This window comes from Betta splendens, chromosome 3 (assembly GCF_900634795.4).
Source record: "Betta splendens chromosome 3, fBetSpl5.4, whole genome shotgun sequence".
NCBI classification, from domain to species: Eukaryota; Metazoa; Chordata; class Actinopteri; order Anabantiformes; family Osphronemidae; genus Betta; species Betta splendens.
In genome coordinates, this window is record NC_040883.2 from 13,149,077 (window position 1) to 13,171,221 (window position 22,145).

The following is a 22,145-nucleotide window of genomic DNA, read 5'->3' on the forward strand; positions in this document are numbered from 1 at the left end:
TGGACAGTCTGGTCACGTCAAGTGTCTGCAGGTCAACAGCCTCTTATCAGCAGCTAATCACTGTCCCAATGATGTTAAACCACCGGCATTAAGGCAAAAATACACGATGCAAAAAGGTAAAAAAATGAGAATGAAGGTTTTTTTTTTTTTAAACAATGAGTAAAGAATAAATGTTGTGATTTTATAAGTGGAGGAGGGCTGTACAAAATGATACAGTGCTAATGGATAGTGTGGAGGAGAAAGGTTGACAGAATGAGAGTTGAAGAGAAGGAATGGGCGGAGAGTGTCTTCTGTCTTTTACAGTTGCCATGGACACCAAGAAAGCTGAGTTACTGCTTGAATGGAAACCACACACACGCGGACGCACACGCGCACACACACGCACGCACGCTCAAACGACTGCCATCATGACTAGAATCACCTGTGTCTCCACTCACAAAGCTCCCACCTCTCGAACTATCCAAAGCCCAATGCATTTTGCATAGAGCAACCACATTCACATTCTCCTGCGTGGAGATAAAGTCATTTAGGCTGCAGCGACAGTAGCTTGTCATTATCACAAGGTACGGGAGAACAACACAGCGAGACAGCAGTAAATGCACACGCAGCACAGCTCGTTAGAACTTGTTTATTTTTGAGGGGAGATGACTGCTGGGCATGAAAATCATCACAACACGGCAAACCCATTTATCTCTTGTTTCTGTTCATCCCTCTAATCCCTTTCTCCTGGCATCTCTTCTTCTGTTTGCCCCTTTGGGTTTAGCAGCCTATTGGTGGTACGTGCTGTACAGTATATGGGCGAGGACTATGGTTAATTATATATATATATATATATATATATATATATATATATATATATATATATATATATATATATATATATATATATATATATATATATATATATATATATATATATATATATATATATATATATATTACTAGAGGAAGATCCAGGTTGGATGGGAATGCTGTTACAGTATATTTCAGTAAATCTCCATCTTAATGTGCAGACACATTAGCTCTCATTTGAAATTACCTGTAAATGTGGGAGCTGCGATATATTGTTTGTCACTATAGTTTTGGGCACTGATCTAATCTGATACGCATTTTATGCATCATACGCAGAAATATTTTTCCAATTAGGCCTGCGTGAATTTAAATAACCCCCTTGAATGTACACATGTGCACACTACACAGTTTGACTAAGGCCACAGACTTGATGTCGCCATCGCTGCAGCTGTCAGTCACTGAAATGAACCCAGTGAAGGTGAAAGTGAGTGTGTGACTACAGAAAGGCCACGTCCCGTCGCCGGGTGAACGCGTAACAGGAGTGACAGCAGAATAACGCACACTCTCTGAATTATTGACACTGACTTTCCCTTGAGAAATATATAGAGCTGTTGAATACAATTATGCCCCGAGCTCTCGAGGAACGATTAACGGAATAATAAATAAACAATAAAGGCAGGGCAATGAGCGAACGCCTTCTCCCTCCATTTCCATCCGCGTCCAGGCGTCTGGTCCTGAATTGTAGCCTAATTAGTTGAGTGAATGCCAGGACAAATCACGGGTGTCAGTGCGGATGAATCCATATCTGCGGCCGCTTCGACAGGAGCAGAGGAATAAAAGCGGCTTCTCTAAGACGTGGAGTGACTCCATTCATTGTAACATGTCAGACCAATACTGATTGAAAAACACCACGTCGCCCCCTGATTGGCCACGTGCACGTACGTAAAACCCGCACCGGAGTCTGCCACAGGTAGCAGCGCTCTCAAACCAACCGCCGCTCAACTTTTCCTCGGCTTGTTGACGCTCGGAGGCGTATCGACGTTGGCCGCCAGCGAGCGCCCGCCCGCCGCACACAGTCATTACGGGTGCGGGCGTCCGGCTCCGGGGCGCGCACGCGTCTTAGCACCTCGGACAGCGCACGGCGCCGCAGTGGCGACGCGTGGATTCAACCGGTGGCTCCGAGCAGAGCGGCGGCGGCAGCGGCAGCGGCGCGAAGGGGCGCGTTCGACTGAGCGACAACTCCGCGTAGGTGCGTCCAGTCGCTCCCTGCGGCACGCGCGCCGGGCTTCTTCATTTCCTCTGAACGCAGCGCGTCCGTCGGTTCCACCGCGCGAGTAGGCGTGCCGCTGGATGCGCGGCTCCCTCCAGAAGCCCGGCTGAGGAGCACCGTCAGACGGCGGAGCGAGCGGCGCGGTGCGGCGGCGCCTCAGAGACCCCCCAGTTAGAAGGATGCTGGAGGGAAATGCCTGGAGACAGAGATGACGAGATTTGTCAAAAGGCGCTTGAACTGCTGTCAGATCTGTGCTCGAAGGGGGAAGTGCAGAATGAAAACTGCCTGGATTTTATCTACTACTTCCGAGATCTCGCCAGGCCACGCTACACGGACTCAGGTGAGGCACCGTTTGCACAGTACGCTCCAACTGGAGTGAAGCCCATTTCACGGGCACGAGGGGTCGACGGTGTGAAGCGTGCGTGAGCTACGCCGACAGCGACGCGTTTCGAATCGGGAGGAGTTGCGCGTGGCCGCCGGGAGAATCGTGACACACTTACCTGGAACTTTTCACTTTCTAAAGTTAACGTTAAAAAAGCGAGGGGGGACGTTTGGTCGCGCGCGAGGGGTTCATGTGCGCGGAGAGTCACGTTTTCTCATCACCGGCGGCCGAGCGAACCGTCTTCGTGGGGATGGCGTGGGTACATGAGTGAGTGTGCGTGTGAATGTGTGCGGAGCGAAAAAAAAGGCGAGGAGAATAATGTGAAGCAGCCATAAAACGCAGTAACTGCGGTTCTCCGCGCGCCTCCTCAATTCTCCCTGCTTCCATTAGTGTGCGTTATTATCCCAAATCCCCCTTGTGATTTTCTCCTGCCTTCCTCTCGCTTCCTCTTCGCCTGGCTCCCTTTCCTGCACCCCCACCCCTTGAGTCCTATTCCCTAATCTCCCCCCTCCCTCCCTCTCTACCGCTCATTCATCACATGGACCGACCCTGTCTCCTCTCTTTCATGGCGCTGACAGTTTCAAAAGTGGAATTGCCAGTGTACAGCAGGTGCTGCCTGTCGGTGTGGCTTCAGTTCCGTTCTGCCTGGTGCGCGATGGCACCACCAATGACACAAGCAGGTAGTCTGGACAGAGGGGATGCAGCAGGTCCAACACCATGTGACCTGAGCTCCACTGTAGGGGGCTGATTGGAATCCAGCAACCTGTGCCCCAGCCTTTAATGAATCACTAGCACAATGCAGACGTTAAAGTGCACATATAGCTTTAATGCATCTGTGAAATATATGAATAATTAGACAATCCCTTCACCATCACCACTGTCTGTCCAGCAAAGTTGAGACTGGAGTCAGCATCTTGTCAGAGCAGCACAGTGCTCGGAAACAGTGAGAAACAACTAGAGTGGCTGGCAACAGATTTAATGTGTTAATTAAAGTCCTAGACGAGCTGGTAGGTGAGTATCCATCTCCTCAGGCTGTGCTAAGCTATAGCCTCCTATTCACCACGCCGACGAGAGGGGGTGACTTCCATTCTCTCATTTAAAGACTTGTCAAGAAGTAAAACACGGTTCCCAACTTGCGGGACCGTTGCTTTAATGCGGAGCCTGTGATTACCACATAACCACGCTCCTTTAAGCCGCGGCCAAATCTCTGCTGCCATTTTGAACCGTCGCTTTTCAATCAGTCGCACACGGACCGGGTCAATGCAAGCGACGCGCCTCGATGATACGAGCTGCCAGCAGCCGGGGCCCTGAGGACAAACAATTAGAGCCACTCGTGTGTGTAATACACAGTACTCTGTCAATACGAACTCTGAGAGTGTTGGAGGGGTTAAGCAATATTCAATAATTGTATGAATACAGTATTTACTCACAAAGACAGACATTAGAGGCAAACGATGTTGTGTCAAGTGCTTGGAGTTCCATGGCTTGCTTTCCACTTGCTGCCCTCCTACACTGTTGCACCTTCGAAGGTCCTGTGCTCTAAATTCGGTCCGGCCTCTTTGTTGTGATGCAGTCTTTGAATCCCCCCAGATGTCTCTCGACTCTCGTCCACCCGGCTGCACTGGGAGCGCCTGCCAAGCTGGCTGTGGGCTCAGCGTCCTCATGCGAGCGAGTCTCACAGCTTCTACACGTTATTCCTCCCAGTCACACATGCTGTACTGTGCCGCGTGCAGAATCCCAGAACACGGAGAGGACAGTTTGTCTGAGTTCCTGCGCGAGATCTTATGCCCACACATATAGAGCCAGCACGGCATTAGGCAGCGCTGCTAGATTTGGAGGAGAGGTTACGCATAAAATGTTTGGTTTAGTGGTGAGCGAAACCAACGGCCTTTGGGCCGACACGCAGGTTTTGCTACAGCATTCCTTCATTTCTACGCGCCGGCGCCACATCTGCTGTGTAGCGGAGCTGATCGGACTCAACTCCCATTGCACAAGATGCTACTGGTGTAAAAACACAGGTTCCTCGCTTGCCACATCAAACAAATGGGACGTCATCAAAGGCAGACAACAGGAATAGTGGTGACATTGCTCACAGATATGTAGAGTTGCAAAACGTGGATCGTAAGTGAGGACGGCTGTCTCCACAGTAGCTGCTGTCACATACGAGCCAGTATTATTGTGCAACTGTTACACTAACACACGTGTGTAAGAATTAAAGTCCTAACATAAGGCAAATTCAACAGTGGGACCATGAGTTGTTGTTTTTTAGTTGTGTCAGGTCATCATAAAGTCAACAAATCATCAAGAGATGATTAGATAAAACAACACTATTATCTATGCACGTTCTCTGTTCTGGTAATCACACTGGGAATTTTCCCTCCCATCATGATTATGAATATAATCTCTCCCTTTTTGATCCATAACAGCATGAATTTTCAGAGTTTTTTGGCTAATAAGGCGTCACGCTGTGCTAAACAATAATAAGGACAAATAAATTAATGTTTCTAAAAGCCGAAATGGGACCATTTAGTCATTACTATGATTAAAGTCATTATGCTGATTATACACTCTTTTGTGGGATTGAGCACACATCCTCATGAATGTTAACATTGATCCACTCAAAATCTCTTTGCCTTCTTCCTGTGAGCCACTGACAGCCTTCTGCACTGTCAGCATATAACTGCCCTCGCACAGAAGGAGGCACAGCCAAAAATACACTCGGGTGGATCCAGCAGACGGATCCTACAGTAGTAAAAACTGTGCAGGAGGCTGGAGTTTAAAAAAAAAGGAGATTTACTGTAGTCCTAATATGGAGGGTGTAATAAATAAAGTAGTGGTGCTACTGTAGCAGGTACAAAGCTGTTAGTGTAGCGTCATGAACACATCTGCAGTGACATGCTACCTGAGTGGAGTACTCGCATGCCTGTAACCACATCAGGAAGCTTATCGTTGGCTGTGATCACTCCTCCGTTCTGTGTTAAACAGAATCAGGGTGCAAGCTCGCGTCACACGTTCCATCTATTCAGCGTCGGCCGGATCAAGCGGCTGCCGCCCAAAATTTGCTCTCCAGCGTTCAGCGAGGAATTTAGGTCTAAGAGCGCTGTAACTCTGAAGGAAGCTGTGGGCTCATGTGGAAGAAAGGACCACAGCCAGTGGTGAGAGACATAATGACAGAAGATGCTACACTTCCTGACCCCACACACGTCACCTGCTCTATTTACCCGTCAGACGCAGACATCAGGGCTGCACTAAACCGTATGTCACAAATGCTGGCACCACATGTGTAACGCTAGTTATCAATGCAACACATTATCATTGTGTTGTGCTGCGCTCACGCTCCAAATGCATGTGAAAGGTGCCGCCTCGCTCACCTCAGACGTGTGCGGCCTTTGCTTGACAAAGGTAACACTCGGTCGTGCTGTGAGCTGCTTCTGCTGCCGCCGCGTTGTTGAGTGATTACAGTAATCATCGCTTAATCAGGGCTGTTTTTTTTCTTTGCTTCGTACATACAAACTTAATCATGCGACAGAGCACACACAGAATATTCATGGAAGGTGTCCGCGTTGGATAAATACATAATTACAGAGATGGAAATCTTCGCTGCCCTTATTATAATGTGACCTGTATGTTAACCCAGCTACTACTGAGTTTCCACCATTAAACAAACCAGACATACTGGCACTCTATACTTTATTATATTTAATATGCTTTGGTCTGGTCTCCTATGAGTGTTGCCTTGGAATAGTTGTGCCACCAACGTCTGTGTCTCTGAGTTTGTTCTACCCTAGATCATATTTTTTACGTGTACAGAGCTGAAGGCTATGTGAAATGTTTTGTTGTTCATTTTTTTCATGGTCAAACGCATTCCCTCATATAAATGTCTTGCTTTGCCGGGTGGCCCAAAGGTTTAACTGCGTACACATTATGACTTACCTGCCGCTGGAGCTCTGAGGCAAGTCTCTGCTGCAGGACTCGGAGCCTCCACCTGCCTCACAAGTGCTTTTCTTGCCCGTCTTTAAAGGACGTTTGTGCCGTCGAGGACTCTTCTCCGCAGGTCAAGCGCAATAGCTGCAGGTTAAATAGAGGTTTATGTCAGTTTATTCAGTGCAGGTACAATGCTGATTTCCACCTCTCATTCACAAGCACACGTAACATCATTCCATCAAATATAAGCAAGATTGTGGAAGTGAAGGGTTATAACACAAACATGCTTTTCCTATAGACAGTGACTGTTCAAGGGAGAAGATCCTTGTAATGGATTTAGACCACAGTGGGTTTCTTGCTGCAATTGATTTCTATCTCAAAAATAAAAGCGTTCGTGGGGGAGAGTCACCAACATTTTGTGAACAAAAGATAGTGAGAAATCCCTCACTTCCTATTTAACATCAGCTGCTACACCCAGCTCTGAGTGTACACAAATGAATAAAAGCTCCAAAACTCTATTAACCAGGTCTGGAGAGAATTTTCAATAAAATCTAACTGTGAACCATGGTTTACTTTCATCGGTTAAATTCCTTTTTTGACCAGCGATGGTTTTACACTGAGCAGCCACTGCTGCTTTGGTTTCCCCCATGTTATCAGCAAAAAACAGACAATTAGAGGACGGGTCACGGTCCATTTGGTGAGAAGATATAAAACTCCACAGGATAATTAAATAAATGACGTTAATCCTAATTAATCTTGCCGAGGCTTCTTTGTGGCAATAAGGGAATGAAAGGAGTCAAACAGACAGTAGCTCCACTGTAGAAACAGAATGAAAGCTCAAATAAAAAGACTTCTGTGCTGTGACTGTCTTTGTCTGAGCTCAGATATATCGGTGAGCCTGCTGTCGCTGGTGGTGACGGCCTGTGGCCTGGCCCTGTTCGGCGTCTCCCTCTTCGTCTCCTGGAAGCTCTGCTGGATACCATGGAGGGAGCGTGGGCTCTCCCCCACCACGAAGGAGGCCCACGGGCACCTCAACCCCACCATGAGCCCTCTGCCCTCGCAGGCGGCGCCCAGGCAGCCGGTCTACACGGCCGTGGACCCCCCGGCGCACAACCGCCGTGAGTCCTCGCACTGCTCCTTCGCCCGGGAGCCCACCCCCGTGGCGTCCGTGGTGTCCGTGGAGGCCCCGCCCACCCCCGTGTCACCCCCGCCCGTGGTCGCGGCCACGCCAGAGGCAGCTATGAAGATCAGTCACACGTCTCCGGACATCCCGCTGGACGCCCAGACCAAAGGCCGGGAGAACGGGATTCACACCACCCCACGTATGCAGAGGCAGACCACTGAGCCCTCATCCTCCGGCTGCTCCATGACAGAGATGGGGTGAGTAGGACCGTTGTTCATCCAGCTCCTGTTTCACTGCTACTGGATGTAGTCTAGTTGAATACAGGCCAACATGGCTGACGTGGATCATTGCGTGTGGTTTTCTCCACAGCCAAGGGTCCATTCGCAGGCACATGAACCTGTCCAACCCAGACTTCAACGTGGCCCAGTTCCAAAGGCAGGACTCCCTCACGGGGATGGGGCTCGGCCTCGGTCGCCTCAAACCAGAGCTCTACAAGCAGCGCTCCCTGGAGGGAGACGACGGAAGCCGCAGAGGCGGCGGCTGCGGGCGCCTCCACTTCATCCTCAAGTTTGACTGCGACCTGGAACAGTTAATAGTAAAGATCCACAAAGCAGAGGACCTCCCGGCCAAGGACTTCTCTGGTACCTCCGATCCCTATGTTAAGATCTACCTGCTCCCTGATCGGAAGACCAAGCACCAGACCAAGGTGCATCGCAAGACGCTGAACCCCGTTTTCGACGAAGTCTTCTTGTTTCCCGTGGCGTATTCTGAGCTTCCCACTCGCAAGCTGCACTTCAGCGTCTACGACTTTGACCGCTTTTCACGTCATGACATTATCGGTCAAGTCGTTGTGGACAACTTCCTGGATCTGGCAGATTTCCCCAGAGAGACGAAACTCTGCCGGGACATCCAGTATGTCTCCTCGGTAAGTTCAAAACGTTCCACGTCCACGCTGACGCATTATGTTACATTTAACTCTGAGCTGATGCTACAAGACAAGACACACGTTAAAGTCTGTTTCTACATTCAAACTGACAGATTTGAGACTTGCCTGAGAACTGCTGTACATTTAGTTCTCTGTTCACATTTGAGTCTTTTATTTTAGCGCAGTCTGTCTCCAGGTGACAGTACAAAGTGAAAACCTTCAAACAATAAAGGATTCAGAGGTTCAGACTGAGACGAGACGTCTGACTGAGACAAAAGGATTTCTCTTAATGTTCCTGTCTCTATCTGCTGGTTTGATGCACAGTTTTGGGCTGATGTGTAAACACATACAGTCGCACACTTGCAGTTTTTCTCTATGTACTACAAAGATTTCAACATCTGTTCACATATATAATCATTTTATTTGAAGATGCACCAATCAAACAGCTGTCAATCTGTGACTGAACGACATTCTGTCCCAGTCGCATGCACACATGATGGTTCGCGGTTAGATAGACAGCACCATCGCACCCAACACAAGCATTACTGTATGTGCCCTCCACCGTTAGCACACTCACTCCTCTCTGCTGGGACCACCCATTTTTTAAACATATGCAAATTAAATCCTGAACGAGGCTGGTTGAGGTCAACAGGATTTTAAGTCCCTTGCCACATTATTGACAGCGTGTGTGCATTTTTTTTATTTTTGGATTAACCTTGTAATACCCTGATCCCACTCGCACTCGTTTACCACACGAGTGCTGATGTGTGGATGGGGGGAGGAGGAGGGGGGCAGGTGTTGCTTTTCACTGGTCCTAAACAGATTCCTCCAGTTTTTTTTACACCAGACAAGCGAGGACATGCTCGCAGAATGAGCACATTTACACTGCGGACGGGTCCTTGTTTGGCGCTTGTGGGCGACGTAATGCAGATGTGACACGTGTTGTGTCATGGACAAATTACGGAGGCATTTACAGGCCTGTATTTCCAGCGATTACCTAATTCTCAAGCACTTCAAAACAGCTGTAATGTGAAAGTGAGCCCATTTCTCATGATCTGTTTAAATGGCATTAATAACACTCCTTGCTATTGATTGCTGCTGACAATTTATTTAATCCCTGGGAGGCCAGTGAAGCGAGATCGATGAAGCAGAGCCTCGAACTGTGGTTATGTCTAGGATAATATTTTACTTGCTAAAGTAATTGCTTCGATCTCGGCGCACAAAGCGGCAAGGCCAGAAATAAGTTCAATGGGGGAACAACCACAGTCGGTCAGTAAACTGTGACACTCCAGGTCATTATTCACTGTTGTTTTCGCTTCCAGCTGAATCGGGCTCATATGTGGCGTTTCTTTTACAACTTTGCAGCAATCGGAAACATCAGAAAGACATAAAATGACTATGCTGTTATTATAATCAGTATAATTTCCACTTAGAGCCAAGAACGCACCGAGGTTGCCTTATGTAGTCAAACTATTAGTATGCAGAGCAGCATGGGAGTCTATGAGGTATACGGGGAAGCAGCTGTCTGTGTTTATCTCCTATGTATCTAATCAAAGCATCCTCTGCCTCAGCTGATGTCCAGGCCTGTCTTCAGCAGCTCAGTCCGCGCAGCACATGCAAATGACTTGTCTGCATTGCAGGCATTTCATTCTAATAGGCTCTTTGCCTTAGTAACCTGAATTTGAGTGCCTTACTAACCCACCTGTCAACGCAGGCTAAATATAGAGCCCCCAGCAATAGGAATAATTCACATGGAGGGGGGAAAAGCTAAACCTTGAAATGTACAAATGTGTTAGTCTGCTTTGGTCCCTCACGTGAGAGAGGGTTTAATTTTCAAATTCATTTTTGTAATGGCCCAAACCCCCGTTGAGAATAACTGCTCCACTGTGTATAGTGTTTGGGCATCAGTCTTGTTTTAGCTGCCAGATGGCAGGTTTGCAGCACGCACAGACTTACATCTGAGAGGCATATGTCGAACAGAGAGTCAATGATTAATTTGATTAGGAGCCATATGATCGTCCAGAGTAGCATCCACTTAAAGTGAGCATCACCTGCGGCAATACAGTACACCGGGTTATACCTCTGTGTAACGCCCTTGTATTTATGGCTGACCACATACTCAGCCACCAAAAATAGAGAAGCCTGACATTAGCAAAGCCCAAAAGGAGCAGCCTGCCGTCAGGCTAGTTATGAAGAATCAGCAAGGCAAGGAGCAGCAGTTCAGCTTCCAGGCGGCTGGCCAGACAGAGCCAGAGAGCCAGAGAACATCAGTGCCTGCACATTTAACTTCCAGAGCCATTTTGTTTTCAACGTTCTCTGAATGCAAGATAAGCAGGTAGATTAAAGCAGTCAGTGACAGATCAGGCAAACATTAACTTAGAATGACTGCTCTATGTACTGTAGAGCACAGAAATTCTACCAAGCCGCATGTTTGACTTTTATTCAAATCTGAACACCTGCTGCTTTTTACTTTATCAGCATTGAGCCTCTGTTGGACCAAAATGTGAATTGGTCTGTTATGTGGGTTACTAATGGCTGCAGACATCTTCCTGCCAATGGTTTAATGCACTAAGTCTCACTTATGGTGTGTTGGAGACCATTTTGTGAAAGGCAGTGTTCCAGCAAAGCGAAACTAGCACGTACTGTACAATAGACTGTGGTCAACCAGGACAACCTGTACAATACATACACATACAGTACATGTTCACCATTTGTTTCTATGTGAAGTATATTCACTCTATTTACTTCTGGAAATACACGATCTGTACAGTACATCTGAGTCGCTATATATGTGCAAAACACATGTGTGTTTATAAGGACTGCATAGACCCTCAGACACAACCTTGTCACCCACGTGAGGAAGACAATGCCAACACTCTCCATCGATCACATCTGAGTACATGATCCTGTGCTGTGTGCAGTCGCCACCCGGGGGAATCGCTGGCGGATCGACTGAACAAGTACATGCATATTTTACAGCGGTCAATACTGCAAAGCCTGAGGGAAAATAAGTGATCCTCCTTGAAAGTGAAATCTGTCTTTAAAGTACAGCCAATTAATAAAGCGAAAAGGAATTTACAATTTGTAGTTAGACTGTGTGAAGATATCTGTGTTCACGTCCTAGTGGGTTCTTGTTTATTGTACATAGGTCAGTGATTTGGAGTCTGTAAAACAGCTAAAGAGTGAGAAGGGGAAGCTAATAAACCTTGTCCTGACACAGTGCAAGATAAAACACTGATACAGTTATTGACATTTTTGTGTAGACTTGTCATTGCTCTGACGCTGACACCGCTGCCCTTCATTATTGATTGTTAATGAATATTACCCAGTTAGAGCAGAATGCTGTGTGACAGGTGGTGATGGCCACCGGAGACTCTCAGTAGCTGCAGCGCTCCGTCCTCACACTGTTTCTCTTTTCACACGACTCGGCTCTTACACTTGCACAAATGCTCGCTCCCAGACACTTGCGCACATGCCCCACACATATACTGTACCCTCATAAACAAACTAATCATCTCTGGGCACCAGCGAGGAGCCAAGACGTTTTGCAACTGATGTAGTGGAGGCCGTTTGTCAGAATCGCGCTACAGATTAATTGACTTAATTGATAGGAACAAAAGGATTGTTATCAGATCACATTGCCGGTGGGACTGTCCATATGGGCTGTGTCTCTGCCAGATCTGTCTTGTTGATGTCTGCCGAACAAGCAGATTGTAAAATAATGGAAGAAAGTGTAATATTTGTTTGATTTTCATAAAGGCAGCCCAAACAATAGCAATATAGCATTATAACCAAATTTATTTGTTGCTTTATTGTTTCGTGATTTTGCCTTTTACGTTATAGTCTGATTATCTGAGACTGGCAACCTGCAGGGATTACATTCATTCATTTATTGCTGGCAATGGATTTTGGAAAACTCACACTTCACGTAAACTTTGTCTCTCTTGCTCCTTCCTACAAAAACATGAGAAACAAAAATATCTTTACTGAGATTTACCCAAAGCTATTTTAATAATCCCAATTTAATTAAATGCCTTTCGATTACACACAGCTTTTAGTTGATTGCACGTTATTGCATTATATCTCATTTTATCTACCAAGATAAGAGTCCAATTATTATTATGGCTGTTTCCAGAATTGCTTTCTGTGTGTGTGTGTGTGTGTGTGTGTGTGTGTGTGTGTGTGTGTGTGTGTGTGTGTGTGTGTGTGTGTGTTTTCAACAAAGCTTGATCAAACAAGATCAGATCAATAGCCAGACTAGCTCCAAAAATTAAATGCCATAAGTCATTGATCTGTCCCAATAGCACACAGCTACTGTACCAGGCCAATAAGTGGAAAACGGCCACTTTAGCTTCTCCTCCTCTTCTACAGACGCAATACATACTCTACCACTAACAATTATTTTCACAAAAAGTCAGGCTTAAGCAGTTTTGACTTCAAAGTGTGTGTTACTTGGCACACAGGGTAGTAGCACACAAAAAAGAATATTTGGTATCAGCAAAAGGGTTTTAAACAAGATTGTTAATATTGAATATATTACCATTGAACTTCCCCATTCAGTACAGTACAGTATGCATATTTGCTAAATCAGATTCACTAGATCAGTTAAATCGGTATGACCCCATAGACCAGGAGTGAAGGGTCCAGGGGTCACGAGGTCTAATCACATACACACATTTGCCCTTTTTATCAGAAAGACGGGCCTTTGGAAACACAGATCTGATTTCAGAGAGTGTCGGGAAGTGCGCGGCATTGAAGGTTGGCTCAAACAGAGGAGCTTCAGACTTCTTGGTGGATGGTACAGTTTAACTGCCTCACCTCCGCTCTCCTGCACCTTGGCGCTCATCAAAGAGGCCGATCCTTTGCGCCTGTCATAGCTGGTGCTCCATCCACAACGCCACACAACTAGACACAGCTTAAAACATGTCTCTCTCATGTTTTATTGGTGTTGCAATTTTCAGTGCGCTCTGGCAAAATCAGTAGCTCCACTTTGAGTTCAACCCCAAAAATGCAATATTGGTCGGTTTTACCTGCGGGCCATATTCTGGTATATTTTTGGAATTTGCTGCAGGCCAATTAAACATGGATCTGCAGTTTAGACCATCCTGCCATAGACGCTGATACTTCCTTTATTTTACTGAACTCTCACACCTTCCCATTAAAATGATCACACAGAAGGATAATAGCAGGAGACATTGCTACACTATCATCTCAACGCACCAGGAAACGGGCAAGAGATTCTCCTGTAGGAGTTGTTGTCATCACTAGACACGTTTGCTTTCCTGGTTCTCACTTCTTTAGTTAGGAGTTATTTTAAGAGCAAGTGATAAGTGAGCTCCCGCTTTCGAACAGAAGTCACCGCGACAAATGAAGCATGTTCTGCTTTTATTAGAGCAAAGCGACAGAGGAGAGAACTCCTTCACAGGAGCGACTGTCAGCCGGCGGCGCCTAAAGGCAGCATTAGACACACGTGACAACATTAAGGCTCATATGAAAACCTCAAGCGTGGGTGTTTTCCTGTTTGTCTTCCAGGACAACGTGGACCTCGGGGATCTGATGTTTTCACTCTGCTACCTGCCTACGGCGGGCAGACTGACCATCACCATGATAAAGGCTCGCAATCTCAAGGCCATGGATATCACAGGCGCATCTGGTAATTAAAAAAGGGATATCATCCCTACACCAGGAGTCTCACGGGACTCTCCTGAATTAAAATGCATGCTTTTCCAATCTGCCGCTCAGATCCCTACGTGAAGGTCTCACTGATGTGTGACGGTCGCCGGCTGAAGAAGAGGAAGACATCGACCAAGAGGAACACTCTGAATCCCGTCTATAATGAAGCCATTGTCTTTGATGTCCCCCCAGAAAACATAGAGCAGATCAGCCTTCTGATTGCGGTGATGGACTACGATCGGTGAGTCATACAGCATTTGCTCATTTTTAATTCATAAAGGCCGAGTTCAAATTGTGCGTAATGTAAAATTTGTTTTTTCAAATGTTTCCTTTTTCATCACGACTAGTTTGACAGCTTCAGTTCATTTTTGCCCTTTGACTCTCAGAAGACGATGCATCATTATTTTCAGACTCGGTTGTGACCGCGTTCTCCTCTCCCTACCGCTCTCACAGGGTGGGCCATAACGAGGTCATCGGTGTGTGTCGAGTCGGCAACGACGCAGACAACCTCGGTCGAGACCACTGGAGTGAGATGCTCACGTATCCTCGGAAACCTGTTGCCCACTGGCACCCGCTGGTTGAGGTGAGGCGCCGTCGTCGTGATGCATTTCCATCGGCCACAACAACACTAATAAATGTTAGAGAAAGAGTGAATCTAACCAACAGTGATGCCTTCGGACGGTTATTATCTGGTGCAATGTCAACCCCCCCAGAATTTCTGTGTGATTTTATTGTAGCTTTTATGGTGCAAGTTTTGACAGAAATAGCCGATGCATCGCAAATTTGCATTTGTTAGAAAAGCGTATTAGGAAAAATAAAGCTCCATTTAGTTTCGTGGTGGAATTAATCCCATAAGTACTTGTAATGGAATTCAGTAAAGGAAATAAAATCTAATATGCCCAATGTGTAACATGATGACAACACATCCAGCTGTAACAGTAGAACTAATAAGTGGATTCCTGATGTTTCATGAAAAGTGAGAGCAAAACAACTATTTAAATGAAATTATAACAAAATCTTTATGATAATGACAGTAAAGGATTGTGGTAATAATGAAGACTACTGGGGAAAACTGCAATAAATATAGATTAATAAATGATAAATCTTTTCTCTCTCGTCAGGGCAGAGTGGGCTCATCAGTATTCACCGACACAGTAGCGTGTTGTTACAGCGAGGCTGTGAAAAGTGGCTGCAAAGTAGTGAACAGAGGCACAAAACGTAAAAGGAGAATATCTGAAGAGCTGTTTTATGGTAACGGTCACACAGTAGCTTGGGACATTTGTTATTTAGAATATTACTACTGAGCTTTAGAGTTTCAGTGAAATGAAACTGTATTCCTCCCAAAGGTCTGCAGCCAAACGAGTCACGTGCAGTGTTACTGTAAGCTGCATGTATTAAATGATCATGTGTAGAATAACAAAATAAATATTAGTGGTTCCAATTTCCTTTTTTATGTTTAAAATGTTACAAAAGTATAGATGATGGTCTCACTAAAAATGGAGTAGGAAGTAACAAATGTTCATGGTCCACCTGAATAAATCAGTATTCTTGTGAATACACTGAGTAACAGTAGCTCTAATGCATTAGATGTAGAAATGTATGGTTTGTATTTAGTTTAATGGACACATCAAACACAGTGTAGATACGTTTTTTGAATAGGAACAAAGCATTTGCCAATTCACAGTGATATGGAAGATAGGCTTTGTAAAAGATAAATAATTTAAGTATTTAGGTATTTCATGCTCCTTTAATTCTTCATACAGTAGTGGGCACTTAATCTAAATTGTTGCCCACAGTATCGGTGAGAACAGCTTTTTTAAAGGGTGTGAATTCAGTCTACAGTTATCTTGGTAATTTACTAGCATGACAATTCCCCATACAGGACGGGCCCCTGTCTTTGAGTGTGTGCCAGTTCACTCAGTCTTAGTCTTTATCTCCTGTCTTTTTTTATAGTACAGCGGGAAACTAGCAAGGGAGGCGAAGCAGACAAAGCTCTGACGCGATTCAGCCCCAGGCATGTTGGGATGTGAGGCTCCAGATCAAAACCACACATCTCTTTGTAGAAGGTCCACGTTTTAATATGTGATTTAAATTAATGCTAGTGCCAAATATCAGCTCTTGGAACGCTTTAGGTTTGTTGGGAATTGCAGGAAACAGAGAGTGGATGAGGCGCACGGACAGCAGGGAGGAGGAAGTCACGCTGAGAAGCTGATAGATGCATCTCTGACCTGTGCACTCAGCCACGAACAATGACTTCACTGAGAGTGTTTGTGCACATCAAAGAACTGTGTCTCCAAAATGCACGGAGACAGTGAGAGTCATAGAAACTGGAAATCGTGCTGATTAGGTTTGTTTGGAGGCTGTTACACCGTGTAGTACTTTAAAATCCTTATTGGAGCCTTAAGAAGCCACATGTATTATTTATAGCCTCACAAGTGTTTTAATCAAAGGGCTTCTGTTTTCATCCTAAATGATGCTAACACGCCGATAGGTTTCACTCTATTAACACGACTGTCCGCCCAGAAAGCATTTTGTCGGTTTAAGGCTTTCATATTTTTGCTGGCAGCAAGACAAAAAGTCACAGAAGTGAAGTCTATTCCAATAAAACTGAGCGAATGCACAAATAAAGTGACTCTGCAATATTCCAAAATGAAATGGGAGATGTCCAATTCATAACTCTGTAGGTGGTTGGAGCGTTTGTGTGTTCCAAGATGAGAAGCTGGGATATTTTTTTTTTTGTAAATGGCTCTGGTTTTGTTTGATGTAATTGTAGAGTACGTCTGTTTTCTGACTGTGCGAGAGAAGAGTTTTGCACACGCGTGATGAAGACTTACTGTTGGTGCTGTATTTATCTCTGCAGTATCAGGGGACCACCGGCAGCAGCCAGGGAGGATCCTGTAATTCCCTGAAGACGCCGCCGTCTCCATAGCCTCCGGCAGCAACTCACATTCAGGGCATCGGCGTACCTGAGGCCTCGGCTGTACGTCTGGACTGTGGTGCTGATGAGAGGTGCACACAAATGCAGGCAGTCACATACTGTACGACTACAGAGAGGAGACGCAAACTGTTGCATGTTGAATTGAACGCAGAATTTTCTTTTGTATGATGTAAAAGAGGAAAAAGCGACAGGCGTATGCAGACATTTTAGTCTGTGCTATTCCTGGCTTTATACAGTAGTTACTGTTTTTTTTAACATAGTCTTGTTACTGAGTTACTGTTGAGACGAGTCTGTATTTGCAAAACCTACTTACAACCAGTTGAACTGCCAATCTGCTTTTTTTATAGTTTGATGGTGAATTGGTGCATGAGGTCATGGTTTAGTGGGAAATCTTCTCCACGTCTGTTCGTTTCTGTTTCTGTTTTGGGAGTACGATGTGTTGTTCTGTCAGAAGATGTGCAGTGATGGGTTTTTAGACACAATATCTGTAAGTAAAATATGTTAAATGTTAAATAAATATGATTCCCTATAAAACAGCCGCGTCCAATACCATTAAATTGTATAATGAACGTTTTCTTCTACATTGTAAGTTTGATTTTTGTAGCGTGTCCATTTTCAATTACTGTTTAAGATTAGTGTATCAGAAGCACATCCCATAAAAAAGTAGCCAAGTGGATTTGTGGAGCGGGCAGGAAGGGCTGCGTGTGGAAGCAGATTATAAATGACTACAGGCAAAACTCTCAGACGAAGCTGTGCCAAGTTTGACACCACCATAAAACAGTTTAGTGGAACAGAAACAAACAAAATCAAGCACAACTTGGAAATGCATTATTACAACATGCGTGTGCAGCGGCCGCCCTTCCAGAGCGGTGGGTTCATTTTAGACTAGCATGGCAGGTTGGAAACTAATGCGATGCCCATAATAATTCGGCGACTTGGCGTCGAGCGGGAGGCGGCGGAGTTGAGACTGATCCTCTAAAAGCTGATGAGGGAACAGTGTGTCCTGTGGCTCGGTTTCATAAGTAAACCGGAAGCAAGTGGAAGTTTGATAGAATCTTCTTGCTCTCAGGAGTTTGTCTGACTCACCAGATAAGAAGGAACTCATCCACTACAAATTCAATTATTCCTTTTTTATTATTTCTCTGTTGTCTTGTGTGGAACACTTAGTTCCTCTAATGCTCCTTTTGTGGCTACAGACAGCACTTGTTGCAAGTAGTGATGGTTGATTTAGGCTGTTTGCTTTGTGTGTTTCTGGAAGACCAGTCCTCAGAGTGAGCAGAGGTAATAAAAAAAAAAAACGTGCACAGAACATATCAAATGCTGTCATTAAAGGCAGCTTCATCCAGAAAAATCAGAAAAGGAATTCAATTAAGTTCATTTCTATGGGATATGTGCTCAAAAGGTCTTAGGAATTCAGATGAAGTCAGTTTCATCATTGATGCTACAGTAGTTTTCAAACCAAACAAGTGATAACAGTTAGTTCAAGCGAACAGCTAGCAAGTGCTAATGCACCACTCTCAACCACCTCCAGGCCTTTTATCTGCTTAATTAGTGGAGGCGTGGGGGGGGGGGGGGGCAGGCCACACCTGGCCATGCAGCGGCTTGTCAGCTATGTGTTCTATTATTTATTGACTATCAAAGATGTGTGTGTGTGTGTGTGTGTGTGTGTGTGTGTGTGTGTGTGTGTGTGTGTGTGTGTGTGTGTGTGTGTGTGTGTGAGTATGAAAACTGTTCTGAGTCCTGCTAAGCCCTTGAATTAAAGCTGAAAGGTTTGACTTCACTTACTGTGCACGCTTTGCTTTTAATTTCAGCTTCACTGGGGTCTGGAACTCCAAAATCATCCTTTCATTGCTTATTGAACTGATTGTGTAGTTTCAGGTACTAATACCTGGAGGGCACAGGACAGAGGACAAACTACTTTCTGCCATAAATTATTAACTATAATTGCTTTTTTTCTATTTCTGTTGCTAATTAGCCACCTGATCATGACCTAACATATACTTTACCTTCTCCCACACCTTTTTAATAGCCTTTATTATCACCATTAAAATGGCTCCAGGGAAATTAATTAAAATCCCACTTTTTATTTCAAATCTGTGATCCATATGTCACATGTCATAACAGAAGCTGGACGATAAAATGATTGCATGACAGTTTAAAACCTGGCCACTGACCTACACCATCACCAACCAAGATTCCTCTAATTTTTTCATTGCTGGATTGATGCTGTGGGCTAATGCACGTTATCTTGTGCCCTGATGACAGATAGCCTCCAGCCATGACCTCACCCACCTGCTCTAGCCCTGATTGTAAGTCACCCTGGTTACTGTGCATATGATAGAAGAGAAGCGAGAGGGTGGCTGTGGGTTGTCACTGCAGAGACAGAGGTGTGTGGGTTTCTTGTTAGTGGGCACTGTCTATGACACATATCTGGTAGGCTGAGATCCTGCCATCCAGCCAGACTGACGGTACCATGGACAGAGGAGGGTGTTTGTTTCACAACTCATAGAGCTCGGTGATATAATCTGTAAGTTAGACACAGAACTCGGTCAGATTCCATTTGCAATAAAATACTCTGGATTACATTTGTGTGGTTGTTGCCACTTTGATTCACGGAGGCTTTCCTCCTCTCACGCTGTACTGGAATGATACTGACTCATAACTCCAGCTCCATCTAAAAGGGCTTAACTGGCTCAGCCACTAATCTCTGTCTGTTTGCAAATTTTGCAAGTGAGCGTTGAGTAAATTAGCATGAGCCCATTGAACCCCATGGGTAGCCTGAATGCTAATCCTCACCCGTTAATATAGAAGACTGGACTCGTTTCAGCTTTCTGACAGTGACAATAACACTAACATTAATAATTAATACTTTATTATCCTGTTGGGAAAAGTCTGACTGGCAACTGTCTTAAAGCACCAAGTGCTCACGGTTCAGTGTCTTTCCAGGGACAATTTAATGCTACCGTAACACTAGCCCTGAGTTCAACTGAGCAACAGTCGCCCATTTTCATGTAACTTCCAATACTGATAGTCCGCAGATAGAGCGAGAAAAGCTTAATAATACAGCACCTACACACCTGCAGACAGTGGTATCATCCTCTGACTGACATCTGACTCTGGGAAGAGGCAACGCAGGAAAACAGTTCATGCTGAGCATGAAAAGTCTTATTGTTTGCAGACCTCTGGAGAACAGGTCAGCACAGCAAGCTCCTCGCACAACACACACAAAGGAAGCCTCCCTGCACTGTTACTGTGCAGTAGCACGGAGAAGTGCAAAATGCAGGTAGCGTCCTACTGTGAGTACAGTGACTCTTAGCCTCATCAAGCAGAAAGTCAGACAAGCAGCCACAGGCAAGATTAAAAAACGCATCACTGCGTTTCAACTGGAAACTATATTTACTGTCAGGCTGTTGATAGATATGAACACGCACGAAGCAGCACAGCATCTGCAAGAGTCAAGTATAATCAATACTAAGTAGATCAAGGCCATGAGATTCATTTGGCTCAGGGTCCAAGACTCAGCAGAGACCACTTAGGAACCAACTGCGGCTGCAGATGACCCCTCTGATGCTTATATCAGATGGGGAGCATCAGCATATTCATGTTCTTCCTTTGCACTCCTAAGTGAGGGAGATCAACATCAGCGCCTGCACTACAAACCCCACCTTTACTGTGGTGGGAACTACAGTCTAATCCCACTCCTCTGCAAGTTAAATCACTGCACCAGACTTTCATGCGAATATGATGCAAATGCAAATGTCCCTTTGTCTTTGTTGGTGCTGCTGATGTGACGACTGGATCCACGCACATAATGCACCTGAAAGTACTTCTGGTGGTGCTTATACAACAGGAAGAACACATCAACCAACAAACAAACATGTTACATTTGCTTAATCAAATTATGCAGAATTTCACACTTTTTCAACACGGGTGACATTCATGTTTTACATTTTCCAGGAGTCTGATGTAACTATTAGCCACAAATTGCATCTTGGAGGCAGCGGCATCATATTATGGTTGCCTCCATCACTGTTATCACTGTAGCGTGGTAAAAGGAAAACTCTGCACAACCTGTGTAAATGGTGGACTTTAAAAATATGAAGAGCAACAATTTACATCTCATATGAAATCTGTCTCAGGTTTAAAGTCATCTAAAAATCCATACACATAATCCATGTACATATGCAGTATACTGTACTATAGTTTGTATTGTGTGTGGCTGCACATCTGCCAACATTCTACTGTACATGTGTGTATGATTTTTAGAGTTGTATAAACTCTTCAGAGCTGAAATGTCAGTATCACATCATTCAATATCACAGCATGGCTCTGTAAAGAAAGGCTTTCTGGTTTACTTCCCCACAACACGTGAGGCCATTTGTGGTTGAATGGTCATGAACCAAACCCAAGTACCCAAACTTCCGCAAGGCTTAAGACAGAATTTAAATCGCACATTATGCCTGCCACACTGAAAATGATACAATATTGTTAAGTTGAATTATTAGACAACCATAGGAAGGTTCTGTAAAGCAAATCTGTGACTATCTGCTGCGTGGTTTGATATTTCTAACATTATGTGGATCAGATCATGAATCCTTCATGAAAAGTAGAGAGAGCTCTATGTTAGAAGAGACATTTGTCAAAACATCACTATCACTGAATATGATTTTATTAATAATTTACATTACCCACCGGCCATCTTATCAGGAAAATCTGCACAGTCTAATTTAATCTAATATAGAAACTTACTTACATTATAATACATGACACATTAATTCTCCTTTAATAAGGTTATAATTTCTTAGTTTTTAGGTTGAAGCTCTCAGAACGTTGCTCATTCTACTTCATGTTTATTAATGAGGTCACAGTGGGTGCTACAGAGGTGCTTAATCACAACAGCAGTGAAGATGGTGAAGAGCAAAGAGATACAAGTAGGACATTAAAGAAAGTGACTGATAATGTGTCTCTTGCTCTATCCTCAGGCTGAATTTGTCATGTTCGAACCTCTTTTGATTATGTGATGTTGATCTTGCGTGAGTGTAACGGATCCTAATGAGTAGCCACACATATTGTCCTGCCCTAATAATCAGCTCCCCATCAGCTGCCCGTGATCCTGAA

General features: G+C 44.9%; 1 protein-coding gene and 1 long non-coding RNA gene across 4 annotated transcripts in view; one reads left to right on the top strand and one right to left on the bottom strand.

The window, feature by feature from the left end:
* The window catches only part of LOC114851911 (uncharacterized), a 166,127-nt gene that overhangs the window by 18,500 nt on the left and 125,482 nt on the right, over positions 1 to 22,145 (bottom strand). For all 3 annotated transcript variants that reach the window (XR_008694105.1, XR_008694104.1, XR_008694106.1), the window contains 2 exons: positions 16,924 to 17,088; positions 6,378 to 6,512 (listed from right to left, as the gene is read on the bottom strand). This is a non-coding gene — a long non-coding RNA (uncharacterized LOC114851911). The remainder of the gene's footprint in view (positions 1 to 6,377; positions 6,513 to 16,923; positions 17,089 to 22,145) is intronic.
* syt9a (synaptotagmin IXa) lies at positions 1,706 to 17,563 on the top strand. The gene is made up of 7 exons (XM_029143791.3): positions 1,706 to 2,402; positions 7,253 to 7,748; positions 7,861 to 8,416; positions 13,949 to 14,069; positions 14,159 to 14,330; positions 14,543 to 14,672; positions 16,950 to 17,563. Exons 1-7 carry the CDS (start codon positions 2,255 to 2,257, stop codon positions 17,016 to 17,018), a joined length of 1,692 nt encoding a protein of 563 aa, XP_028999624.1. The 5' UTR covers positions 1,706 to 2,254; the 3' UTR covers positions 17,019 to 17,563.

Coding starts and splice junctions, on each gene's coding strand:
- syt9a (XM_029143791.3), top strand. CDS start 2,255: ATGCCTGGAGACAGAGATGACGAGATTTGTCAAAAGGCGCTTGAACTG. Junction 8,417..13,948: donor ACATCCAGTATGTCTCCTCG/GTAAGTTCAAAA, acceptor TTTGTCTTCCAG/GACAACGTGGACCTCGGGGA. Junction 14,070..14,158: donor GGATATCACAGGCGCATCTG/GTAATTAAAAAA, acceptor TCTGCCGCTCAG/ATCCCTACGTGAAGGTCTCA.